This window comes from Stegastes partitus, unplaced genomic scaffold, assembly GCF_000690725.1.
Source record: "Stegastes partitus isolate 25-593 unplaced genomic scaffold, Stegastes_partitus-1.0.2 Scaffold1, whole genome shotgun sequence".
Lineage (NCBI taxonomy): Eukaryota > Metazoa > Chordata > Actinopteri > Pomacentridae > Stegastes > Stegastes partitus.
In genome coordinates, this window is record NW_007577732.1 from 1,340,923 (window position 1) to 1,366,470 (window position 25,548).

A 25,548-nucleotide genomic window follows, 5' to 3' on the forward strand; every position below is an offset into this window, starting at 1 on the left:
AGTCTATCATAACAGCAGCAAGGTCTTTATGCAAATTATTCTTTTGTTGTGTGAAAGGAATTTCACATATGCAAACCCGGAATGAGGGCACAACACACTGACGTTGACTGAAGATGCCTTCAGGGGCTTCCTTGAAGCTCCTACAATCCAACATTCGTCCCGCTGGGTTTTACGAATGCCTCTGCTGTACAGTAATCATAACATAACTTCACAAGTAATGCGTCTCACAATGTGTTACATTGGTTTTTTAAATCAGGCTCAGTCACTGGTGATCGAAGCCAAAAGTTTAACATTGCTTGACATTCTGCTCACTGTGTCCTACACATAAGTGCAGGTTTTGTTTTCACATTGGGTGTGACACATTAGGCAGGGTTTTGGGAATCCTCCAGCTGAAAATTCTGAGCAACAAACACTTAATTTCCTGCAGTCTTATGCATTTCTCTAAAGCAATTTATGGTGGAAACGATTTCTTTATTTATGTAAAGTAAAACACATATCAGGCCCAGGTGAAAATTTAAGATATAATGGGATATAATGCAGCAAGGAAGTAGTCTGGGGGTCCTCCAGCAGAAAATGCAGCAGTTTGTGCTTTTCTGAATCAATTTATGGTATAAATATCCTAATTTATTTAACTAAAAAACTAAATTCAGGTAACAGGTGATAGTTTAATATATAACATAATATATTCTCAGGCCTTCTCTCTTTCTTTCAAATATTTATTTTTCTGTAGGTTAACTTTTCTCATTTAATTATTATCTCTGCTGTGCCAACACACATATGCAGAAGGTGTAATTTACTCTTTTGTCCTCTTGTCTGTCTTTTGGTTAGGGGAGTAATGTGTATTTGGCACCTTTTCACATCAATCAGAAACTAATTTTGAATCATTTATTTTTATTTTAAATTAATTTGTAATCATAAATATTGAGGGGAAGGTCTGCAGCTATGCTCCTGCACGTATCAATGCACTTTGGATCAAATGTAAATAAAAGCACTATCCTTACGAACTTATCATAGATAAGCCTTGAGCTTTATAACCTGGATAAAGTGACAAAGACGAAGTATGGGTAGCTTTATTAAATCTGTCCTTTAATTTTCACTAGCCTGTATGGTGGATTAAGTATTCAGATCCTTTATATTTAAGTATAAAATCTGAATCAGAATTAGAAATACCTTGTTAACTGAAGGGAGATTGCTTAAGTTGCTCCTATTCAAGTCAGAAATATAAACAGTACAAAATATGAACTAAAATATAAATGGAAAAATATGACCTCAAAATATAAACTGGAGTAGAACAATATGTCCTAAAATATAAACATAAGTAGACAGTAAAAGCATAACTGTAAAATGTGCTTTTCTTAAACTGACATAAATATATACACAGATCCCTCTGGATTTATTTCCAATATTTTTAAAAAAAATCTTTAATCTACCTTTTTCCCCATTTGATATTATCCTTGGTGAATCAACACACATGTACACTAAGTGTGGTCTACTTTGGATTGCACATATTTTATACTAATAAATGACCATTTTTAACAGCAGAGTAAAACCGAAAAGTTCTTGAGTAAGTAAATGTCTTAAAATGGTACTAATGATGCTGTACACTACCCGAGTCTATAGGTGATATATGATACATGATTATATCGACTTATCAATGAGGCTGAAGCAGTCACGGTCACAGTGGGACTTCATCTCACATGGGCACCTTAGCGCATGCTCCCTGTTGCCCTGACGTGACGCTGTTCGGCCACCTCCACGTGTCTCCGGTCGCCTCCACAAATGTCCGACAAACCCTGAAGGCAGCGCGACGGGGGGCGGAGCCTGCGTGCTGTCGTCAGAACCTCAGACAGGCTGAGCACACACGGAGCGGCGCCATGCACTACCCTGGGACCGACGGCTAGCCTGCAGAAATGCCTCCCGAAGACCTCGACCCACCCCGGAATGCTCGGCCCTGGGCGCACGTTGTGGCGTTATTTCATTGGTAAAAGCCCTCGGAGAGGGAATGAGTGCGACACAATGGCGAGGTTTTGAGTCTTACTTGGCCGCTTGGCTCGGTGAACCGCGACAGAGGCAGCGGATCGTTTCCAAAGTTGTCGGTTAGCAGGGCGCGTGTGAAGGATCGGACTTAAAGGAGCAGTACGCCCGCAGACATGGACAAGCAGCAGCAGAGCGAGCTGGAGCGAGAGCGACAGTACTGTGAACTTTGTGGGAAAATGGAGAACCTCCTCAAGTGTGGCCGGTGCCGGAGCTCCTTCTACTGCAGCAAGGAGCACCAGAAACAGCACTGGAAGAAGCACAAGCTCATTTGTAAGGAGGCGGACAAGGCGCAGCTCCCCAAACAGAAGCCCGGGAAGGCTCCGCCGGCGGGGGACGACGAGGCTCCAGAGAAATCCCAAGAAAAGAAAAGCCCCGAGCAGGCGGACAGCGCGTCCTTACCGCAGACCACAGAAACACCTGAGGTCGGAGATAGACCTGGAGAAGACGGACCCAACAATACCGCCACACCTAACGGACAAACTAGCTCATCTCCTCAGAAACTTGCCATGGAGTACATCGTGCCGTGCATGAACAAGCACGGCATCTGTGTGGTGGACAACTTTGTAGGGGCAGAGACTGGACTGGGCATTTTAGAGAATGTCAAAGCTCTGCACAAAACGGGCAAGTTCACGGACGGGCAGCTGGTTAGTCAAAAAAGCGATTCCACTAAAGACATCCGAGGGGACAAAATCACGTGGATTGAGGGGAGGGAGGCCGGCTGCGAGAAGATCCTCTTTCTAATGAGTCGCATGGACGACCTGATCAGACATTGTAATGGCAAACTGGGAAACTACTCAATAAATGGAAGGACAAAAGTAAGTATCACGACCAGGATCCAGAGCCCTGCTGGTCTCAGGACCTGCACCTGCTCCAGGTGGGTCAGGGCACCAGCAGGACTCTGGTGCTGTGGGACACAAAATGAAAGTTTTGCAGGTGTCAGAGAGTGTTGCACCTTTCAGCAGAAATTAAAACAAATACGCTGTGTCATCAAGGCACCATTACTTTTAAAAGATCAGCCCTCTTTGCTAATTAGACGTGACTTTAAGTGTAAGAGGCTAGTAAGTCCTCTCCAGCTCCAAGTTAAAGCATGGCTAATGCTCTGAGTCAGAAAGGTGGATTATTTCCTCACCACAGAGCCTTATGTGTGCTCATATGAGTGTTACTCAAAGGGTCATGTTGTTAATGTTAATGAATAATGAATTTCAACAGAAAAACACACGCCCAGTGACTCCTGAGTGAACAATCTGGATGAAGCCAGTTAGAAGGAAACAAACCTCAAACTTTACCGTACATCAAACATGCACCTGAACAAATCAGAACTAAGACAGGAAGGTATCGTCTAATGGCTTTACTATTAAGCAGCTGCAAGCATGTGGTACGCTCAAGTGAGTAATATATAAATAATATATAACTGATAGTTTAAGGAACTATCTAAACTGATATCTGCAATCTTAGCCCTCCAGTCTCCACAGATGTAAACAGAATATTCCTAAATGCATGTTCTCAATTCATCACCCTTCAAAATCAGATTTCATTCTCAGGGCAGGTGCTCAGTGTTCAGTTTATTTTGTAAAACTTACACCAAAAAGTAATGCAGCCCTGCAATAAATCCTACCTTCGTTAAGGGTATAACGTTCAGATTTTTGTGAAACTGTTTTATAAAGAGGTGTTGATATCGACTCGTTTTAGAAGCTGTGTTTTGTCGGTGTTTCTGACACTCCTCGTTGTGAGTACAATTCAACACACTCCAAAATGAGCATCATGCTGAATAAACACCTCATTAAAATCCCCTCAGTTGCTCGTGAACAATATAAAATGAACAAAGGTGAGATTTATTGCAGGACTGCATTTGTGTCAGCAACTTGTAACTTACAAACCGACTACACACTGGCAGCAAGCAGACACAGCAAGACTGTGAAACACACTGCACATGTTCTCCTTGTCACGCTGTTCCAATAGACACGTGCCGCTGCTAAATGCACAAACAGGGAAAAAATGAAGACAGCCTGCTGACATGCATGAAAAGATGCATATTGTGTTTATCTGTTGTTTTTATTGAACCTAAATAACAGGATTTATGCGAAGGCGCTGCAACCGTCTGACAAACAGCAGCCTGGAGCCTGATTTGTGCTGTGAATGGTCTACAGGGACGCTCTACTGTAGCGGACTGTGGCCTCTGACCTCGCTGTAGAGAGGTGGCAGGCTGCAGTGATAAATCCAGTATCTCACACAGACAGGCAGTTGGTTAGACAGAGCGTTCCTATGTCAAAAAGAGGACCTGCGTGTTTCAGAGCTGGCAGTGCGGTGGAGAGGAAATTGCGGGCAGCATCTGTTTCACTAAGATGTTCTTTCTCAGAAGTGATGGGTATCCTCAGTTTCATGCTGAGACAGTGAGCGCCTGTACCTTTAATAGCTTTCCCTGCACCTTGTTCGTCATTTGTAATCATTACCATGATGAGCAGAGTTTCAGAAAAGCAGGCAATATGAGCCCACAGCAACCTGGCTCCATGTTGGCTGTTGGGTTGCGTGTAACCTACGACTCTTCTTTCAGTCAGATCTGGTCACCGTAACCTTGTAGCATTGGACTGACCCAGGAGGAGATGAGCTGCCACTTTTCCATCGTCTACCTGAAACAATGTCAAACTTAGTTATATCTGTTTTTTCATGTCATTTCTACTGAGTCAAATCCACTCATCTTCAGTTTGATATTATCTCAAGCAAACCACAAAATTAACTTATCTGAAAATCTACAAACATGGAGTTACCTGTTTTTGCGAATGAACTCTTCAACTGTTTTTTGACCTTGAGATGTGATGGAGGCTGAAAGTTTGAATGTAAAGAGAGACTGATGTAAAAGTCAAACAGATAAAAGGACTTAAATGACCACATTCATAGTCCTTCTGCTAGTTAAGCTAGCCACACAGAGGATAGTCACTGTTTGTACCGCTTTCTTGTCGTGCTCTGTTCTAGCAGTGCTTGACATTTAAGGGATCTGGTGGTGAAAGAGCCCACACCGTGGCCTTTGCTTGCTTCAGGTACTTGGTTTTCCGTGCTGGCACAGAGCTCTGATTGCCGTATGCTGTTATTTTTAGGCTGCTCCTGCTGTCCAGTTGTTTGTTTTTTGTTTTTTTCCCTGACTGGTTCTTGGTGGACACGTTTTTCAGAAAGCACATTATTTCAGATTGTGCAGCTGACCACCATTGTCAAGAACTTGACTTCCTCGCCTACTGCCCTAGTTGCCCTGGCAAACACACGGCTGGACTGTGACCAGCAACAAAAATCAGCATGACTTGCACAAATGGAAGGCCGCAAGTATCAATGGCTCAAAGGGATACAACACAATGTAAGCACAATTCGCATTAGGAAAGACCAAGGGAAAAGATTTTGCCCAAATAGTTATTAAATGCCATTGTTTCCATTTCCCCTTTTCACTTGATAACATTGTGGAGACTCGCAGGCAGTGGGACGTGTTTGTTTCTCTGCAGATCCAGCATGTTGAATATTCTCTGATGCCATTACAGCATTAGCAGGAAACGTAAAGAAGCTTGTACCACGATTGTTTTGTCACTGAATCGCTGCTCCGCATTGAACATTAGCATGTCCTGAATGTTAAAGCAGCAGCTCAGCAAGCCAAGGCTGCATTATACAGATTGTTACTCCTCAATTACACAGCTATTATTAATACACTTATGTTGTTCATGTGAAACATGATAACTCTGCTTGGCATGGCATGTTGTTGCTCGGTTAAGAATTAAACACTGGATTTAGATATCCCATTATATGGCCCCAGGGACTGGATACTTAACAATATAATGCAGTCCAATACAATAGTGGGATGTGTCTCTTGCTTTGTGCAACTGATAGATGGGCTGCTTACAGTATGCAGTCTGCTGACAGAAACCTGCTGTTGTTTAGATGCCAGCAGCATGTTGGTCTGAAACTCAACTGTTCGGTGGGAAAAAAAAATCATCATTTATTCATGGGAGAATAAATTTCCATTTAATTGACATAATTGCACACAACTCTTGCAAATGAAAATATAAATACTTATTAAAACGGTACCTGGAGGTTCACTGCATGAGTCGGTAGCAGAGACAACCTTTTTCACAAGTTGCTTATATTACTATATGAAGGTTTACCCATCTAAAATCATGAGAACCTTCTGCTCGACTTTATATATTCAAAATGTTTTCTGGGAAATTTTAGGTGATGTAGAAAGTAATTGCTGAGATTTAAAAAAACGAAACAAAACAAAAAAAAATTCCTATGAACCCACTTTTACTGTTTTTGTGTTGTTTTTTTTAACATATTGAAATGTGTGGCCATGTATGGATCACAGTATTTCAGGAAGTATTAAGGATAACATTTTCTTGTCATGCCATTGATGCAGAATCTGCAGAATTTGAAAAGTTAATCAAATAATCTGTAAATACGAGTGAGTTAAGTGGATAAAAGCTATCAATTCTAGATCATGGTAGATCATGTATTGAGATAAAGTGACTTTTTAATGTCTTTGTGAGACAGAATATCAACGTAAGACTGTCTTTAGTGACTTCAGTGTCTGACAGGTCAAACCAATTCACGTAATGCGTGGAAAAAAATACTGTAAATTCGTCATTGCTATAAAACAGTTCGGCACTGATTCGCAGCATTCCAATGGTGTTGCAAAATCCCCATTGTCTCGCAGCACAGAGGTGTGTTGTCATGTCTTTAAGCTTGTAGCTCACATCCAGCCAAGTGTCTCATTTTCAGGGAAAAACTGCAGATAAATGCTACAAAGCATTCTAACCTGAACAGGATAAATCTGGACAAAATCCGCCCCCCACCCCTTCATCTCACAGTGTTGTCTGTGTGTTTTTATGTTGTTGACTGTTGTGTCATTTGCATTGTCATGTGTACTATCACAGAGTGGCTATGGACATGTGTGCTTTCATATGGAAGTTGACCCCTGACCTAAATCTCAAAGCTCTGCAGAGTAAGTAGACTAGAGGAAGTCATGTGACGGTGGTCCTCTGTGGGTTGGAGCCGGCTGTGCGTTATGATATAGGCTGCGAGAGGCACTCATTCCTTCCGCCGACGGTACCAGCACGACCGAGGCAGCACCTTGCATGCCACCTTTTTCCTGCTTATTGTTTAACCATGTGCACGTACGCCATAAATAGTTCTGGTATAAGTCAGAGCGCAGGCTCATCTGTCATCTGTGGTCCTGTATCACCCCACCTACAGCCAGTCTTCTCCTGAAACCCTTCTGTAGATTTCTTGTGATGCTCATAGGACTGTTGTTTTCATAGTGTGACATGTTTTGTGATTTTTCAATATGTGTTACACACTAGAGATAAAAACAGGCCATTTGATGCAACATTGTTCATGTTGTAATATATTGATCAGGTTTCTCACATGCAAAAAACTTACTGTACTTTGCATCGCAAATTAAACTATTCTAGCTTTGAGCACACGTTTATCTCTGTTAACTATGCCGTGACTGTCTAAGCAGCACCTGGCTGTTATCCAGGTGGAGCCTTGAGAAAGGGGTCTTTGTTTTTGACTGTTTGCAGCTGTAGAGTTGAAGACGGGGAGGATTTATAGTGGGTGGATCATGACGCTGAACATAATCGTGCATTCAAAAAAAAAAAGAGCTAGTTTTTACTGCATCAATTCAATACAAAATGTATTTAAATGATACCATTCTTTTTAATTAACCACTAGAATAACTGTAATTGTCGCGCTTCATCCTTTCTATAGCTTGAGCATGGAGATCGAATTGAAGTGGTGCTTGATGTAGAGCTTTGATTCCCTATCTTGTCAAGTACTTTGTTCAAAGCAACATCTTACTTTCTTCATAAATCTCTCTTCATTTTAAACCTTGATTCAAAATGTCTAAATACATATTCAGTTTTTGAAGTGATATTTTTGCTATGTCTGATCTTTGACCACTGGCAAAGGGGAAAGTATCAGTGACTGATCCAATTACAGAATGAGTTCACTTGGCTCTCACACAGGCACGGATGGAGCCATTTAGTCAGGCCGAGCAGGCGCTGAGAAGTTACCGCGCTGCACAGAACAGACACAGTCCTTTATATATCTGCTCTCTTGTTGTACATGAACTGATTGCTGGACAGTTTTGAAGATAAACAGATGCTCACTGATCTGGTGAAATGCACTGGCTCATCCTGTTAAAGTGCATGTGCATACGGTAGAGACAGCGGACCTGTTTATGTGATCCCAGCATCAAGTTTATTCCAGATAAAGCTATAAGCAGCTCACAGAAATCAGCATATGCATTCATCTTGCGTTTGTCAGTGGGGGAGTGTGCTGAGACACACAAGGCTGACGACTTTACACAATTCCCTTCAGAGTATTTGCGTAACAATGGCAGAGGCCTGAGCTTGTGTTTCCGCTGCGACATGTGGAGGGTAAAGGGTATTGCTGCCGCTGTATACGTCCCTCTATTGTTTACGGCCTACCATAAAGAAGAAAAGAGTAAACTAGGTCATTACTTTAAACAGGGACTTCCTCTGAGGCAGCACCACTCTCTAACAGATAAAACTGCGCGCTATCCCAGGCTTGGACCCAAACGGTCTTGGTTCCCACACTTGTCTGCGCTACAAGGTCTTCATCCCGACTGTCATATTTGGGGAAACGTCTCTTCCGTGAAGTGAGCAGACCCCTTTTAGACTTTACATTGTGCTCCACCTCGGCTACATCAGAGCGTGAAGCCTGATGAGCTGATGGTATCACGTTAATCTGCCTATCCTTCTGCTTGATCAGGTCAATGTGGAATGAGAGTTCTCTGGTCTTGTTTGAATGCATGTGTGTGATGGGTCTAGTTTTAAAAAACGTACATAAAAAAATTCTGTTATCAACGTATCGGTAAATTTTTTAAAATATAGATTTGAAGTGTATTGAAATGTAAAAATGAGGGGGTTATTATGTATTAACTTTCTAGCTATGTGTTCCTTACCGTCTGCCAAGCTAAACATACTTAGCTACATCACCTCTCAATCACCTTAAGCATCCTTTTTTTTTTTTTTGCATTATGTTCTGTTGAAAAAAAGGTTTTCATATCAGTCAACATACAACAATATCGGTGTGTCTTTTATTAGACGGAAAATGGCATATAAAATTGTCTGACCCATAAATCACTCGCCTGAAACCAGCAGAGAGCATTAGCAATAGTATTGCTGTTGATAAGGAGTATTTAATTAATAAATCACCAGAATAGTTCTAACAGGCAGTTATTCATTTGATTTATAAATCATGTAACTTGATTTTTTACTGGTTTTCAAACAAAACAAAGCTTATAGAAACTAGTAATTGGCATTCTTTACTACCTTTTATAACCATTTTTATAAACTTAACAAAAAAATGGTTATAGACTCACCGGCCACTTTATTAGGTACACCTTGCTAGTACCGGGTTGGACCCCCTGTTGCCTTCAGAACTGCCTTAATCCTTCATGGCATAGATTCAACAAGGTACTGGAAACACTCCTCAGAGATTTTGCTCCATATTGACATGATAGCAACACACAGTTGCTGCAGATTTGTCAGCTGCACATCCATCCATGATGCGAATCTCCCGTTCCACCACATCCCAAAGGTGCTCTGTTGGATTGAGATCTGGTGACTGTGGAGGCCATTGGAGTTCAGTGAACTCATTGTTATGTTCAAGAAACCAGTCTGAGATAATTCGCGCTTTATGACATGGCGCGTTATCCTGCTGGATGTAGCCGTCAGAAGATGGGTACACTGTGGTCATAAAGGGATGGACATGGTCAGCAACAATACTCAGGTCGGCTGTGGCGTTGATGCAATGCTCAATTGGTACTAATGGGCCCAAAGTGTGCCAAGAATATATCCCCCACACCATTACATCACCACCACCAGCCTGAACCGTTGATACAAGGCAGGATGGATCCATGCTTTCATGCTGTTGACACCAAATTCTGACCCTACCATCCGAATGACTCAGCAGAAATCGAGACTCATCAGACCAGGCAAGGTTTTTCCAATCTTCTGTTGTCCAATTTTGGTGAGCCTATGCGAACTGTAGCCTCAGTTTCCTGTTCTTAGCTGACAGGAGTGGCACCCGGTTTGGTCTTCTGCTGCTGTAGCCCATCCGCCTCAAGGTTCGACGAGTTGTGCGTTCAGAGATGCTATTCTGCATACCTCGGTTGTAACGAGTGGTTATTTGAGTTACTGTTGCCTTTCTATCAGCTCGAACCAGTCTGGCCATTCTCTTCTGACCTTTGGTTTCACAAGGCATTTGCACCCACAGAACTGCCGCTCACTGGATATTTTCTCTTTTTCGAATCACTCTCTGTAAACCCTAGAGATGGTTGTGCATGAAAATCTCAGTAGATCAGCAGTTTCTGAAATACTCAGACCAGCCCGTCTGGCACCAACAACCATGCCACGTTCAAAGTCACTTATATCACCTTTCTTCCCCATTCTGATGCTCAGGTTGAACTGCAGCCAATCGTTTTGACCATGTCTACATGCTTAAATGCAATGAGTCGCTGCCACGTGATTGGCTGATTAGAAATTTGCGTTAACGAGCAGTTGGACAGGTGTACCTAATAAAGTGGCCAGTGAGTGTAGATAGATCAATTCAAAATGTTGTAGTTGTTAATTGCACCCCTGCAAATATGTACATAAGGATTTAAGCTGTCACATGTCTCAACAAAGCACTTAAAAGGCATTTTAAAAGACAATTACTTTAGATTTTTTTGTTTGTTTCAGATCTTCATAATTAATTTTTATTTAACATGCATTTAAATTACTGTTGCCTCGCAGCAAGAAGGTCGCCGGTTCGCGTCCCAGTGGGGGCACCGGGATCTTTCTGCGTGGAGTTTGCATGTTCTCCCCGTGCAGTGTGGGTTCTCTCCGGGTTCTCCGGCTTCTTCCCACACAGTCCAAAAACATGTTGAGGTTAATTGGTGATTCTAAATTGTCCGTAGGTGTGAATGTGAGTGTGCTTGGTTGTCTGTCTCTAAGTGTAGCCCTGCGATAGACTGGCGACCTGTCCAGGGTGTCCCCTGCCTTCACCCTAAGTCAGCTGAGATAGACTCCAGCCCCCCCACGACCCTAGTAAGGATTAAGCGGTGTATAGATAATGGATGGATGGATGGATGAATTTAAATTCCTTCATGCAACTTTTTAAAAATTGTTGTAGCATTTGATTGCTCTGTGTATGTGTTTGGGTTATTATGAAATAACACATAAACAGGTTAAAATTCAAATATGTATTCTGTCAATTTATAATTAATTGTGTGATGAGGGAGGGATATTTTATGGTGCTTATAATAGACATTATGAAGGCTGTCTCATTTGAAATATCCACAATACATGGTGTCAGATTCTCCAACTTCAAAACTGATCCTTAAACTACATTTTTCTATAGAATTAGGATGAATGTAAGCAATCAGGTCAAATATCAATGATACTAAAGGCACCGAAATTATTTTAAGAAAAGGTTTTCTACAAAATGAATAGTAGTAAATAAAATAAAATAAAATTCACAATAAGAAATGCTATTAAAATTAAAACTCAAGAATAGCACTGTACCTACAGTTACATTAATAATCACATTATTTTCTGGAACAGTTTTTAAATGTGTAAGTTACAAAGAATTGATCATATTTTCTCTCCAATATGATCTAATCAGACCTTAAAAAAGGTGGTAAAAACATGTTCGTAGTTCGACCCCTTCTGTCTAGTCGAATTCCTTGTCAACTACATAAACAACAATAATGTATTACCATTTTTCTTGTATTCTACTTGGCACAGCTTTACAAAACCATTTGATTTCATACTTGATTCTTCATTATTTATGACTGTGACGTGACATGCCACCTATAATTCCATGAAGCAGAAACACCGAGCCTCTCTCTGGGCTTCACTGAATCTTTCACACACATTCTACTTCTGTGTTAAACTGTGAACAGTTTGTTGAGGTTTGCACTTTAGGCGATGAAGGGAAATTTGTACCTGGCAGTCTTACTTAACATCAAAACAGTAATTGCGTAAAAAGCATCATTATTCTAAGTCCCGGCAGCTGGCCTGGTGTTATTGCGTCCGCCTGCTGTTTGCACTCAAGTAAATGTCACATCAAGCATTCCACATTTTTAGCAATTGTTGTGCTCGAACGTGGAAAGTGATCACAGTCCCTGTGTTTTACTAACCAGTTGTTTATTATAACACATCGGTTTAGTTAGGTAAAGTCATGATCTGACAAACCTGCTATATGTCTGATTCATGTTCAAATTAGCCAATGAAGTGTGTTGTTCAAGAGAACTTGGCCAGCTTGTCCTTGTCCTCAAATGTATTCATACCTTCCCTTTAAAGAAGGGAAAAAGCAGCTGTCACTGAAATAAGTTGAAATTGACAAAAGTGATAATAAATAAAAATTGAATGAAAATCATGACATTGCTTTTGAATTGTGGTTCAACAGAAATATTAAAACAACAAAAGACAAGCATGATGGGAGCCGTAAACTAATGTTTTGTTGCACAACCCTTTAAGCCAATCACTGCCATCAAGTGTTTTCTGTAACTCTCAATCAGACTTCTGCACCTGTTGACAGGTATTTTGATTTTGACCCACAGCTCATCAGCAAAGTGCTCTAATTTGTCCGGGACAGTTTTTTTTATTTTTTTATTTTAACAATTCTTTTCAACCATAATTCAAAAGTAATGTCTTATTTCACAAAATTATAATTTAGCAGAAATGTTTATTTATTACTACTTTTTTTCACTTTCTAGTTATTTGAGTGACTATTGTGAATTTTGCCTTTTCTTTAATGGAAGGGTCTGAATACATTTGAGGATGACTGTATCTGAAATATAGTGAACCAATAGCCTTCTTAGCCACTCTTCTTATAATATAGGATATGAGTTGTGTTTTTTTTTTTTTCTTTTTGGTTTAACTTCTGTGTTTGGTTCACATTCATAATACAGTGGACACACTTTAACACAGTCTGTCAACCGATTTAGAAATCTATGTAAAAACGACAGCATTTCTGGCAGTGATATTCAGCTGCAGCCCAGCTGTAGCAGTCCAGGCTGCCAGCTGGCCTGCCATCCAGTTTCTAATTCACAATGAAAATAAATGTGTTAACACTTGGATATTTTTGTTTGATTATAAAGTACATTTTTTTTAATAACATAGGATCTCTTGGCTCAGTTAATTTGAAAATAAATGATTTCAAAGATGGGTTATAGGCCTTTTCATTTTCATTCATTTTCTCAGATAAATATTATTGTTTGTAAACTGGCCCCTGGCTTCCTGTTATTTTGCTAAAATGTCCCCCAGGGAAAGCAAGTAGAGTATCCGTGATTTAGAGGATCATAGGTGGTAGTTAGTTTACAGTGAATCAGTGCTGCTAGTGACACATAAATCATGTTAATCTTGCTGTTGCTTGTTGGGGCCCATCCAGTTAAACAATTTGAGTTGCAGTTGTCTCAGACAAATTGAAAAGCATGACTTGCATGGATTACAGTCTTTTGCACACAGATCAATCCCTCATTTCTATTTGCGGCAAACAAAAACTGATAAAGTTCAACAATATTAATGGCATTGTAGGCAGTGACTTTATCTTGAGACAGAAATAAATATGAAGCTCTCTCTGGAAATGAACACTTGCAGTGAAGAGTGGGAAATATTTCTCCCACAAAAGTTGCCTTAATGTTGTAGAACTGAGTCAATTTTGCAGCAGCTGGAGTTTGATTCCAACACAAGTCCTTTGCTGCATCTCATGTCTATCTCTTGCTTTCTAGTCTTTTATCAGCTGTGATAATCAAGGCAAAAAAAATAAATCAAATGAATGCAAAGTATTGTTTAAAGGTAAATTATGGCAAACATGTATTTTACAGACAGCTTTTGACAACTACCTGATAATAGGGGCTTACTAGTTGATGCAGACTGTTGGTGATAACTGTTTTCATGTTCAAATAACATGTACAGTTGACGTCAGGAGTTTACATATCCTCTTATTAAAATGCTTTTCTGAACCACTCCACAGATATTCATGTAAACAAACTGTAGTTTTGGCAAGCTGCTTTATGCATAAAAGTCATTTTTCCAACAATTGTTTACACACTAGTCTTTTTACTTTCAATTCCCTATATCACTTTTCTACCGGGTCAGAAGTTTACATATGCTAAATTGTGGCAAAGGTATTGCAGTGGCCATCCCTAAGCCCTGACCTCAATTCAGTCGAGAATTAGGGAGCACAACTGATAAAGCGAGTGCACAGATCAGTTCAAAGGAATGGGCCCGAACTGCAGCAACTTAGTTTAAGAAGCTTGCGGAAGGCTTCCTGAAACATTTGACCCAATGTTCAACTATTTGAAGCCAATACTGTGAAATCCTAACAAAGTGTAGGTAAACTTCTCATTCAGTAAAAGCATAAATAAATAATTCTCTCCACGATTATTCGGACATTTTTCAGGCTTAAAATAGTGATCCAAGCGTCTCTAGGTCAGGGGATGTTTGTGAGGATTTAATGTCAGGAAATGTGGAAAAAAAACTGCATGAACGTATTTAGCTAAGGTGTATGTAAACTTCCGACTTAAAACTGCGTCCATTGAATGAAGTTTGCCTCTCCTTTGACCTCGCTAAAGGCCCCTCCGAGCGTACTTCGGTGACCTCTACGCCGCTCGTTCGCTGCCTGTAAATGCCAGTCGTCCTCTGAAGCCGTGTCTGTGGAATGTAAACAAACAACATGAAGAGCAAGGTCAGCCTCCTAATGAGGGCCACAGTGGAACGCGGAAGAATAAGTGGCTGCAAGAAAGGAAGCTCAAAGAGATATAAAGGTCAGGGGTGAAGATGAAAAATCCTCCTGCTGTGTAAAGGATGGTGAATTAAGCAGAATTTTTGGCACTTGTTCAATTAGACCCGGTTTGATCAAGTGTTTACTTCTGTCTTTGCCACATTTCGTTTCAGTCAGTGAAAAGGTCTATCAGGTGTTAAAATGTATGAGCATAAACAGCGTTGATGCATGTCATAGAATGATTTTTTTCCTTCATTACAAAGCCTTTAACTGAGGTTGTGTCTGTATGTTGTGTTTTCATTAAGGTTTTAGCTGCATCCCATCTGTGATTCTATGACAGAGGAGTTTTTATCAATAGTAGTGTCTCTTCTATGCACTTCAGCTCGTTGGGTTCACGTGACTAGATCACATGAAAAGCAAACTGGAGTTTAAACAGCAATTCATACAAAGTTGACATTGTCAGATACTAGCTGCTCTACATTCCAGTGTCATTTCAGTCTATTTTCCGTGGACACTTTCTGTGCACTCTCGCTTGTATGTGCCATGAGGGTGAAATCTTCATTTCTTGCTGTGTTTTTCCTGATTTTTCCTGTTGTGTTTTTTTTATTATTATTATTATTTTTTGTTAAGATTTTTGAGATACAATACAAACTTGAAATATGTGCTTTTTGTTTGCAACTTGCATATTTCCTTATGTGGCACGCTCACAGGTACATAACTGCGTGCATGCCGACGCCTTGCAGTAGATGAAGCCTTATAGAGTTTCTACAGGCGTCCAGTTAAGGCAAAAGAAAGGTGAAACTGCTGCGTCTGACTTTTTGCAGACTCTCACACCTTCGCTCAGCCCCCACACACACACCCCTTGCCCCTGCACACATCTGAATCCACACAAACACGCTGTTCCGAGCAGCGGCTGTTTACCCATCTCCAGCCTTGCAGCGTGAGCCCTGCAGTTAAGGGTTGGGAGGGGTGACATAGCCGAGGATCAGCCAACCTTCCTCACGCTCTGCACGTAGCACAACCATTAAAATACTGCTCTCTCTGGAGGGAGGCCAGGAGTCAAAGTTTACAGCAGTTCACTCCTCTCTTCTCTTCTGCTTCAGCCCCACCCCTTTGCTTTCCTCTGTCTGTGCCCCTCTCCCTCGTTCTCTGTCCCACACAAACACCGAAAAGCTGACCGAGTTGCGTCTTACTGACAGGAAGCCCTTTGTCGGTTTGCGTGCCCCTCACTCAACAGCTGTTTTTTTTTTTTCTTTAATCGATAAAGTTCACGCCACCAGAGCGAGACTCACCACCCCCCTCCCCCTCGTCTTTATGCTGTAGTTTTTGTTGTTTTTCAGCTTTGAAGGCCCTGATAATGTGCATTCCAGCGGTAGCCTGCATCATTCAGACTGTGAGCACAATGTGCACTGACGTAGGCAACTACTGTCAGATGCGCAGGAAAATCGGGTGCAGACGTACGAGCGTGATGTCAAAGCTGTATTTTGTTGTTTTTATTGCTCTCTCTGGGAGTTGCAAGATTGGAAAGGTTTTGCACGCATGTAAAGATTTTGTGGTGCAATTATTATGTAGTGCAATAAAACGACCCACTTCCAAAGTACGTGCAGGACAAGAGTATATTGTGCTCCACCTCTGGAAATCCAAATATTTTGAAATGTAGCATGTCCTATCATTGCTCTGCAGGCAGGATAAATGTAGCGTTTCAAAGTTCGGAAACATAGTCTGACTTTTTACTAGTTATGGGACCAAAGTGATGGAGTTTGAGTTTTTATAATAATGTTGCTATGGTTTATGTTGATGCAAGTTCATGAAAGAATGTGGATGAACTTGCCTTTTGTCTGTCATATCACTGCTTAGACACTGCTTCGTATGAGGGCTGAATCTGCCCTCTGTGTTTGTGCACGTTTTTCCTCTCATCTCAGCTCCACTTTCAAGTCAGAAAGCACACACAGTTGTATGTCGTCCAAGTGTTTGTTGTCTTTTCCAGTGTAAGATTGCAGGATTTTGATGATGGAGTCAGATGAATTTTATTTGCTCTGCATCGTTTCTTGCAGGGACTTCTTGTTTCTGAAGAAAATACCGAAGCATTTCTCTGTCACAGTCACTCCCGGCAGCGTTCGAGTCACCGCTTGTGTGCGTCTTATTCCTGAGGGGCATTCTGCACTGTAAGAGTGCGTTCGCTCGCTGTTTACACCAAGAAGTTTACAAGAGCTCATAGGGGTTCACTGCCAACACCCAAGCAGATCATGCAAGTCTTAATAGAGCAGGAAAAGGCAGGAGGAAGTTGACGTGCAGCGCGATATCTCCGGTTTATTTTCTCGCTAGTTTAAGTTTATAATGAGGCAGCTGGGTTGTGAGGCAGCCGCTGTTACTGTCAGTCTCGGTGCAGGTGAGGCAACAATACAATCCGCCTGTGCCAAGACCGTCTGCTGCATCCATGTCACGTGCCGTGCCAACCGATGCAATCTGAGCTGCTTCCACAGCTCTGGTTCTGCCTGATTGGATCTTTATCGGTGTTTGGATTTGCACAGACTCACGCAGTTTTACCTCCTTTCTTTTAATGCAGCACATCTGAGTTTTGATGACACGTATGAAATCTAGATGTTGCATTTGTGGTTTTCTCACTGCATAGCTGTTTTTGTGCTTATCACACTTTCTCATCTTCCTCTCTTCAGGCAATGGTGGCATGTTACCCCGGAAACGGGACAGGCTACGTGCGCCATGTGGACAACCCCAACGGCGATGGACGGTGTGTCACATGCATATATTACCTTAATAAAGATTGGAATGCCAAGGTATGGGAGTAATGTGTGGAGGAAATACCTTTTTTATTTGTCATAAACATTGATGTAATAATGATTTCAAATTATCAGTGAAATAACCATCAAAGTAATTTGCAGAATGGCATTGTGTCAGTTCTTTATATTACAGTCTGACCCCTTGTCACGAGCATATGACAAGTCAGCTCAGTTCTTGTCTCTAACAGGATTTTCACCCTTCATCCCACTTTATTCCATATTCAACACCTGTGCAAACTACGTAGTAGTGGTTACCTGTCAGTACATGCTGCGTGGCCACTGTCACTGTTCACAATCCCATTAAAATACAGAAATCCTGCTAATCCAGCCACACCCAGTCAGGGTGAGTAGCGCCCCCATGTCCACGTATCTGCTGTTCTTTCTGCAGGAAAGTGCGTTTGTAGTCCGATCGAGAATGTGCAGATTTTAACAGTTTTGCTGCAGAGATTTTCATATACATCTCAAATATTTGAACCTGCGTGCAAAATAATAAAAGATAACATCATACGATTTTCTTTGTAGAGTAATTTAATACATGGAGTCACACAGGATGTCAGAGATATCACAGCTTTGTTATGTCTGAATGCCGGCAACAGCCAGAGCCGGAGGCATTATTTTTCGGGATTGTCCGTCCGTCCGTCAGTCCCATTTTGTTTGATAACCTAAAGAAGACCTTTGGGGAATTTCTTCAAGTTTGGTCCAAACGTTCACATGGACTAAACAACAACCTGATAAGAACGTGTTGGTTAAAGGTCAGTGTGAACTTACAAAACACGCTTTTAGTCATATCTTAAGAATTCATATGCTAATTATGACACAATTTCCCACAGATGTCTAATAGGAATAAAATGATGAAGCAATGACATTTTATATCTAAAAGGTCGACTACACTGTGACAGCATGTTCTGAAGAAACACTTTCCTGGCCATATTCAACATCATAACAGATTGTGACCATGTTTCACATTTGGTCAGATACTGAGCTGGTGACACTAACCGTGGGTGCCCACCTTCAAACTGCTGTGATTGTATAGATCTTCTGTGCGGCAGGGTTAAAGATGTGTTTGGGAAGCATCTCCATTTTAGAATTTGTAGCTATCTCTCAATGAACGTCCACGCTCCTTACGCTTAAACATACTCAGCCTTCCCTGCTTATACTACATGAGTCTGGACAGACATAGACATAAACTGCAACCTGACTGGCTGGCAGAAGCGTACAGCTGCAGGAAGTATCTGTGGTCCAAATTCAGAACAAAACTGCCCTAAAGCCAAGCACTCATTGAGCTATTGTCTGACAACCATAGCGTGACAGCTTCCACTGTTTCTTTAGCACTGCAATAGTCGGCACGATATACAATATGTGCAGCTCACTGGAGAGCGGTCAGAGCTGGACCCATTGTCAGGCTGCCACTAACTGCTATTTTTTTCTACTGATAAATCAATTGTACTCATTAATCATTTGATTTAAACTGGTAGTTGACTTCCACAAAAGCAAAATGACTGTTTCATTTAGGTTTTTGATTTGGACAAACTTTGTATAATAAATTGTATAATACAGCACAGTATGAAATGTAAACAGAGGTTTACATATTAAAGTGCAAAATTGTAGAGTTAAACTTCAACATAATAGAAATTAATTAAAAGGACGGTCTGTTGGCATATTTAGTAAGTTTCACTCCAAAAGAAATTCAAGTTATTATGAATGAAAGTAAGACCAAACGTATGTTGTTTATGATGATGATAGCAGCCCTAACCCACTGTAGCAACTCAGCAGTGTAAGAAAGAGTGTTGAATGCAATAAATTAACCTAATAATTTCAATGTGAAGGGCTAAATTCAGTATTTGAGGGCACCTGAATGACTGAATTGGCTGCAAGGTGGAACAGTGGTTAGCACTGTTGCCTCGCAGCAACATGGCTGCCAGTTCGCGTCCCGGTGAGGACACCCGGATCTTTCTACGTGGAGTTTGCATGTTTTGCCAATACAGCGTTGGTTCTCTCTGGGTTCTCTCGCTCCTCCCACAAGGTCCAAAAACATGTTGAGGTTAATTGGCAATTCTAAATTGTCTGTAGGTGTGAATGTGAGTGTGCTTGGTTGTCTGTCTCTAAGTGTAGCCCTGTGATAGACTGGTGACCTGTCGGGTGTCCCCTGCCTTCACCCTGAGTCAGCTGGGATAGGCTCCTGAATACATCTTATATCCTCTACTGATGCTCTGGGTGCTCCAGAGTTGCCATAACAACCTATAACTTTAGTTCCTGCTGCCACAGTAAGTTAATAGAAGTGTGAGAGCACATATAAACTAATTTGTTTTACCAAGAATTTTTTGACCCATGATATCTACCAGGCTTGACCTTTTCTCCAAAGCGCAGGCTGCACTGTAATGTGCTTTGAGCTCACCTCCTAAGTAAATAAACAGGATGCTACAAACCAGGAAGCAACAACAGTCTTCATAACAGAAAGCAGCAAGTGGGTGACAAGACACATTAGTACGCAAGAGGTTGTCTTCCAGACTTCCGTGCATGCTTGACCTCCAGACTAGCATATGAAAATGACATAATTGCAGGAAACTCTGTTATGCCTTTAGATACTAGTTTGTGGTAGAATGCACAGAATGTGTCTGTCATCTTGTTGTGATTTCTACTTAACAAAGTACAACTATCATTCGCTGTCATTGAACAAACAGTAAGGCAAGCTAAAAGCACAGATATTATGGGCATCTCTTCTGCTATGTGAGGGGAGACAAATTAATAAAAACAAAATGGATTATTTTACCATCCGCGTAGGAACTGCATGTCCATCATGTCTTGGTCGGCTGCTTTCAGCACATTGCTACCGTTCCTCTTTGTTGAAGCCGTTTGTTTTTAATTGGTTATGATTTTCAACTATCATAGTCTATAACTGGTGAGTGCTTCTGTCTTGACTAGCGTGCCTGTTAAGTGAACAAAAAAGATTTTACCTGCTTGGAGCACATTGTGTTTCAGAGGAAAGAAAGACAAGCATGTCAGACTCTTGTTACCACATCACACCTTTTTTATAACCAACAGGTGCTCACTTGTTTCATAGCAGTGTTCTGCATTATATTCTCTACTGTCTGTATTTCTTTTGCTTGTTCAAGTCAAGAGAAAAGTCTTTTCCTGTTAATACCTGCATCAGTTATGAGGTGGATCACATTGCTGTGATGTTAATCAGCTACACTGCTGCATCATTTCTGTTGTTCTGTTCGTGCGCAGGTTTCAGTTATTCAAATGAGCGTGAGAGTAATTACCGTGTGGTTTCTGATTGACTGTTTAGGTGGTTGTGAATAGGGTAGATTGGATATAGGGGCTTCATGAGAGAATGACATTGCTTGTAATTGCTCCAGTTATTTATGTTATTTTTCTTCAGCCGTTTCACTTTTATACAGATGGAGGCGTCAAGCTAATTGTAACATAAATCTAAAATGAATGCTTTATGTTTCAACTGAGATTACACAGATGGTTCTTTTTTTCTATTGTGTATAACTCTGCAAAGTACTGTCAAATATTAATGTGTGATAATCACAAAGGTCTGAGATGCTTAATGACCCCCTCCAGTTTAAAAAAAAATTTTTTTTTTACCACACTAACATGTCCATATGGTGTTTTTCATATGCTGGAAGACGCCTCATGAGGGAAATAAGCAGTCAGCATTATGACTGAGCATTTCCATGTTGAAACTGCAGCGTACCGACGACGTTCTGAAAACCGCGTATTCAGATCTCAGGAGTTTCACACCTAACAAACCGAAGGAAGCAATTCTGTGAACTTGCAGGGTGGGGCTTTCTGTATCACTGTTATTCATCAGGATCCGTTTGTGGTTTCAACATGTATGGCTGAATTACTCAAATTTTACAACTTGCCATTGTGTAGCGTAGAGTAGTTTTATAGTGTTTGAGCAGAATCATGGGCGAGCTGGTGTGCTCGAGCTGCAGTGAAGAGCGGGTGTGGAGAGAGGCTTCATAGAGCTGCTCTCTGAGAGAAAGCAGCGGTGTAGAGTTACATCTAAGCCATCTTAAGGCAGGAAGAGATTATTTTCATGGCAGAAACTTATAAATATGCCACTCTGATACACAAAGATTAGTTTTAGGGGATTAAATCAACAGCCAGAGGGACTTTAAGTATTTATTATATTCTCATTCGTCAATTATTCATTTCTAGTCACAGCTTGAATGTGACAGAAGTAGAAGACACACAGCAGTCGGGTGGAACAGAAGACATAGTGAACAAATTTTTAACTGAATTTAAATACAATAGAATAGAATAGGATTCAAATAATGAATGCAAATAAATGTAGATCACAAGATAGTGAACATGTGATTTCTGCTATTATTCACACAGTTCAAAAAGTGTACTAAAATACTGTATGTTAGTGTGAAGTCCAACATAACCATCCGTCTGTTTTTAAAGTGCGTGTCTTGTTCAGGGTTGCAGGGGGCGAGAGCCTTTCCCAGCATGCAGTGGGTGAGCGACAAGGACAGGTCACCAATCTAGATAGACACAGAGACATATGCACACAGCATCCTGCCATCTCTACTTATTATTGCTATTGTTTGCAGACTGCAGTGTTCGCCTCCAGCTCCTGCTCCATGTAAGAATAAATCTGAACTGGAGTTCTGGCAGTATGAGCCCTGATTTACAGTGAACTTTGTTATGAGTGATAAACATTCATACTGGTATCTGTCGGCACACCATGTGACTTCCTTTGGGAGAAAAGCGCTCTCGGCAGTCATGGGGGTGTCAGGTTTGGCAAGATTTTATTTGGTTAACTCGGACAGGGTGTCAAAAAAAAAATTTGTTCTGACCACTGTTTCCACCACCCACTCGTGGAAAAAAAAATCTTGCATTAATGATCTCAGTGTTTCATAACATTTACTCTTCCATTGGTGGGAGGCTACCACTGTGACAGACTACGAATACAAACATATAAACATCTATTATATGTATCAAAGGGTGGGAGTCATTTTTGTCATTTTCAAATGACAGTGCCCGCCAGAGTACAACTTTTACAGCTTTGTGTGGGCAGGTGTAATAGGGTCTAAAATACATATAGTTGCATTTCAGTTGCAATCGGGGGGGATGTTGGTTAAATGGGGTGCATTGTCATACTTGTCACATGGAAAGCCAGGACCCAAGGTTTCTCAGCAGAATATTGGTTTTCTGTTAAACTATTAATGTCATTCACTTGATCAGTCAGTGGTTTTATTGTTTTGGCTTATTCGTGTATATATAGGCCGTATGTTAAAGTTGTATTTTTCACACAATAGTTATCAACTTACCATGAAGATACCACTTGACTCCACAACACTGTTTGCAGTGCATGTAGCAGAGTACACCAACAGTTCTGAGAGTATAGCCAATAACTGAGTCAGAGCCACTATGCTGGATAAGCTGTGAGGGGACACCATTTCTAATTGAATCCAAGGATTTTTTCCTGTATTATATTCTTCAAAATACACAAAAAAAGTTAGATGCACATGCCGATATCAGTATATCTGTCGTAGACCAGTACCGACTCATAAGTACATCAGTAGAAAATAAATTGGCACCTTTTTGATAATGGATCAGTCGTTTCAGTCAACTTCTCCAGCAAAAATTTGAAACATCTGCCTTGGATTTTTGAAAAATATATCAAGATTAGTTTTTCTAGTTTATGACATTTTATGGATGAAGTAATTAATAATTATCAGTGTTAATTATCATCCAGAGAATAGCAAACCTGTTGTAAAATATCAAATGCTGTCATGTTCTTGGCATCTCGTGCAGTTAAATTCTTAGTTTCCTGTCTGGTGACTGCACTGCATGGAAACACACATTATGTGGTTCAGGATGATACATTTTGTGTATGTGTGTGTGTGTGTTTGTGTGTGTGTGTGTTTTTAACATTAAACAACACTAAGAGTCTAGAGCCAGGCTAGTCTTTGCTGGTTATCACATCTACAGGTTGTACGTGCTGACATCCAACATCAGTCCTGTTCAGCTCCATGTAGATAGAGAGGTCATGACCTGTTGGGTAATCTTGCTTCATTTGCACAGTGGACTCTGCTATACATGCAGTTAAACAGTTGTTAAAAAATCAGTGGTCTTTAGCTGGTTACGTGTTGCAGAAGAAGAAAAAAAAACACATTTCTCCTGTCTTCTTTGACCCCATTGTGCTCTTTTTAATTTAGACACAGCACCGGCATTCCCCCTCATTGAGTGTAATTTAAATGAGAATAGCATTACTTGTCGGACAAAGGGTGTGAACCTTCTTGCTCTGGTACTTTGCGTGTGAAGAGAGGGGCCTATCATATCAGCTGTGTGAGAGTTTAAGCGGCACGCTTGCAGCAATCTGCTTTTTCACTCTCCAGGTCCTTTATCCAGCCAGAGCAGTTTTCCTGTGGGTTATTCTTCCTATCCCTCCACAGGAAAGCCGTCCCCCGCTGCTGCTTCCTATCCTGAGCTTTCCTCCTAGCCCTTGGAGTTGGACAACCCTTTTCCTTCGACATTGTCGTTCTGTGTTGATAATTTAAAAAAGCCTTTGAGTGTCCTTTTTATGACTTAGTCTGTGTTTCTTTTGTGAGACTCTCCTTTCCCGGCGTGTTTATCTTTTGACGTGGATGAACATTAAACCCAGAAATGTGATCACTGCTGAGGCTTCACTGAGTGTTTTCTTCCTACATTCTCGCTTTACCTTCCTGCTATTGCTTTGTCCTGATTTGTGTACATAATGGGGTTGTTTCTTCTTTTTTTTTCTGCTCTTCCAGGAACATGGAGGCCTTCTTCGAATCTTCCCAGAAGGAAAGGCCCAGTTTGCCGACATAGAGCCAAAATTTGACCGTCTGCTGCTGTTTTGGTCAGACAGACGGAACCCTCACGAGGTTCAGCCCGCTTTCGCTACAAGGTCAGCATCCACGTCTGTCCACTGCACACACTCGCATTGTTTGACCTGTCGTGCAGTGAGTCATCACTCCTGTCTCTGATTCTGTCTCGCAGGTATGCCATCACGGTGTGGTATTTTGACGCAGACGAGCGAGCCAGAGCTAAAGAAAAATACTTAACAGGTAAGATTTCACGTACAAACCACACAGTCCTGTTCCTATTGTTTCAAGCCTTTTTGTTTTCTTTTACATCATCTCTCATGTGTTTCCTTTACGTGCAGGTGCAGGAGAAAAAGGTGTAAAAGTTGAACTCGACAAATCACCGGATCCCAGCTAATGGGATGCCCGCGCCCCCCTACAAACAGCCATTAAGTGCTCTGTCCTAAGAAAGTGGCCTAAAGAGAGCATGTGTGTGTGTTTTACATGGCAAAACAGCAGACTTTTTGCTTGAGTGGGTGGAAGATCCATGATAATGGAGACAAAAACGAAACAAATACACAGTGATTCTGTTCATTTTCAGCCAACCTGGGCAACCCAGCGGACCTTGAATGTCATAACATTGTACTGAAAGGGATTGTATGTGTGTTTCTCCTTTCACCTCGTCGGTGAAGAATGCTTACATTACAGCTGACATCTTCAGAAAAAAATCGTTTCAAACAGGAATTAAGCTCAGCGAAAATCTTCATCTTTTGTATATTGTTTTGTTGCAGTTAATTCCTTAAAGGTACAGTGTTCTGCATATGCGTCATGTGTTATGCTTTTCACATGGAATCGGCTGTTATAATAAGCTACTGTATGTGCTTGAGTTTGCAATAATTTGAGGAATGATCTGAATTAAAAAAACAAAACAAAACACACTTTTCTGACAGAACTTTGTTGGTCTGAGTTTGAATTTATTCTTTTTCAAGGCTCCTGAGGCTTTTGTGGCCTTTTTCCTTCTCACTGAGAAATATACGAACCACTTAGTCACCATGAAACATACATCTCAGTATGACACTAGGATACAGAGCTTATGGATCTTCTTACCTACTGGGCTGTTTGAGCCTTATGCAGTACAGAGGTCAATGCTG

At 41.0% G+C, this 25,548-nt stretch overlaps 1 protein-coding gene across 2 annotated transcripts; it reads left to right on the forward strand.

Annotated features, from left to right (window-relative positions):
* The first annotated feature begins 1,850 nt into the window (after nucleotides 1-1,850).
* egln1a (egl-9 family hypoxia-inducible factor 1a) lies at nucleotides 1,851-25,349 on the forward strand. 2 transcript variants are annotated; one of them, XM_008301989.1, is made up of 5 exons: nucleotides 1,851-2,852; nucleotides 17,484-17,603; nucleotides 24,365-24,501; nucleotides 24,594-24,661; nucleotides 24,760-25,349. In XM_008301989.1, exons 1-5 carry the CDS (start codon nucleotides 2,151-2,153, stop codon nucleotides 24,813-24,815), a joined length of 1,083 nt encoding a protein of 360 aa, XP_008300211.1. In that variant the 5' UTR covers nucleotides 1,851-2,150; the 3' UTR covers nucleotides 24,816-25,349. The 2 variants fall into 2 exon arrangements, with proteins under 2 accessions (XP_008300211.1, XP_008300289.1); XM_008302067.1 differs by lacking the exon at nucleotides 17,484-17,603.
* The last annotated feature ends 199 nt before the right edge of the window (nucleotides 25,350-25,548 follow it).

Excerpts from the sequence above, each read along its gene's own strand:
- egln1a (XM_008301989.1), top strand. The coding sequence starts at position 2,151 with ATGGACAAGCAGCAGCAGAGCGAGCTGGAGCGAGAGCGACAGTACTGT. Across the intron at positions 17,604-24,364 it reads ATAAAGATTGGAATGCCAAG|GAACATGGAGGCCTTCTTCG; the intron begins GTATGGGAGTAA and ends CTGCTCTTCCAG. Across the intron at positions 24,662-24,759 it reads TAAAGAAAAATACTTAACAG|GTGCAGGAGAAAAAGGTGTA; the intron begins GTAAGATTTCAC and ends CTTTACGTGCAG.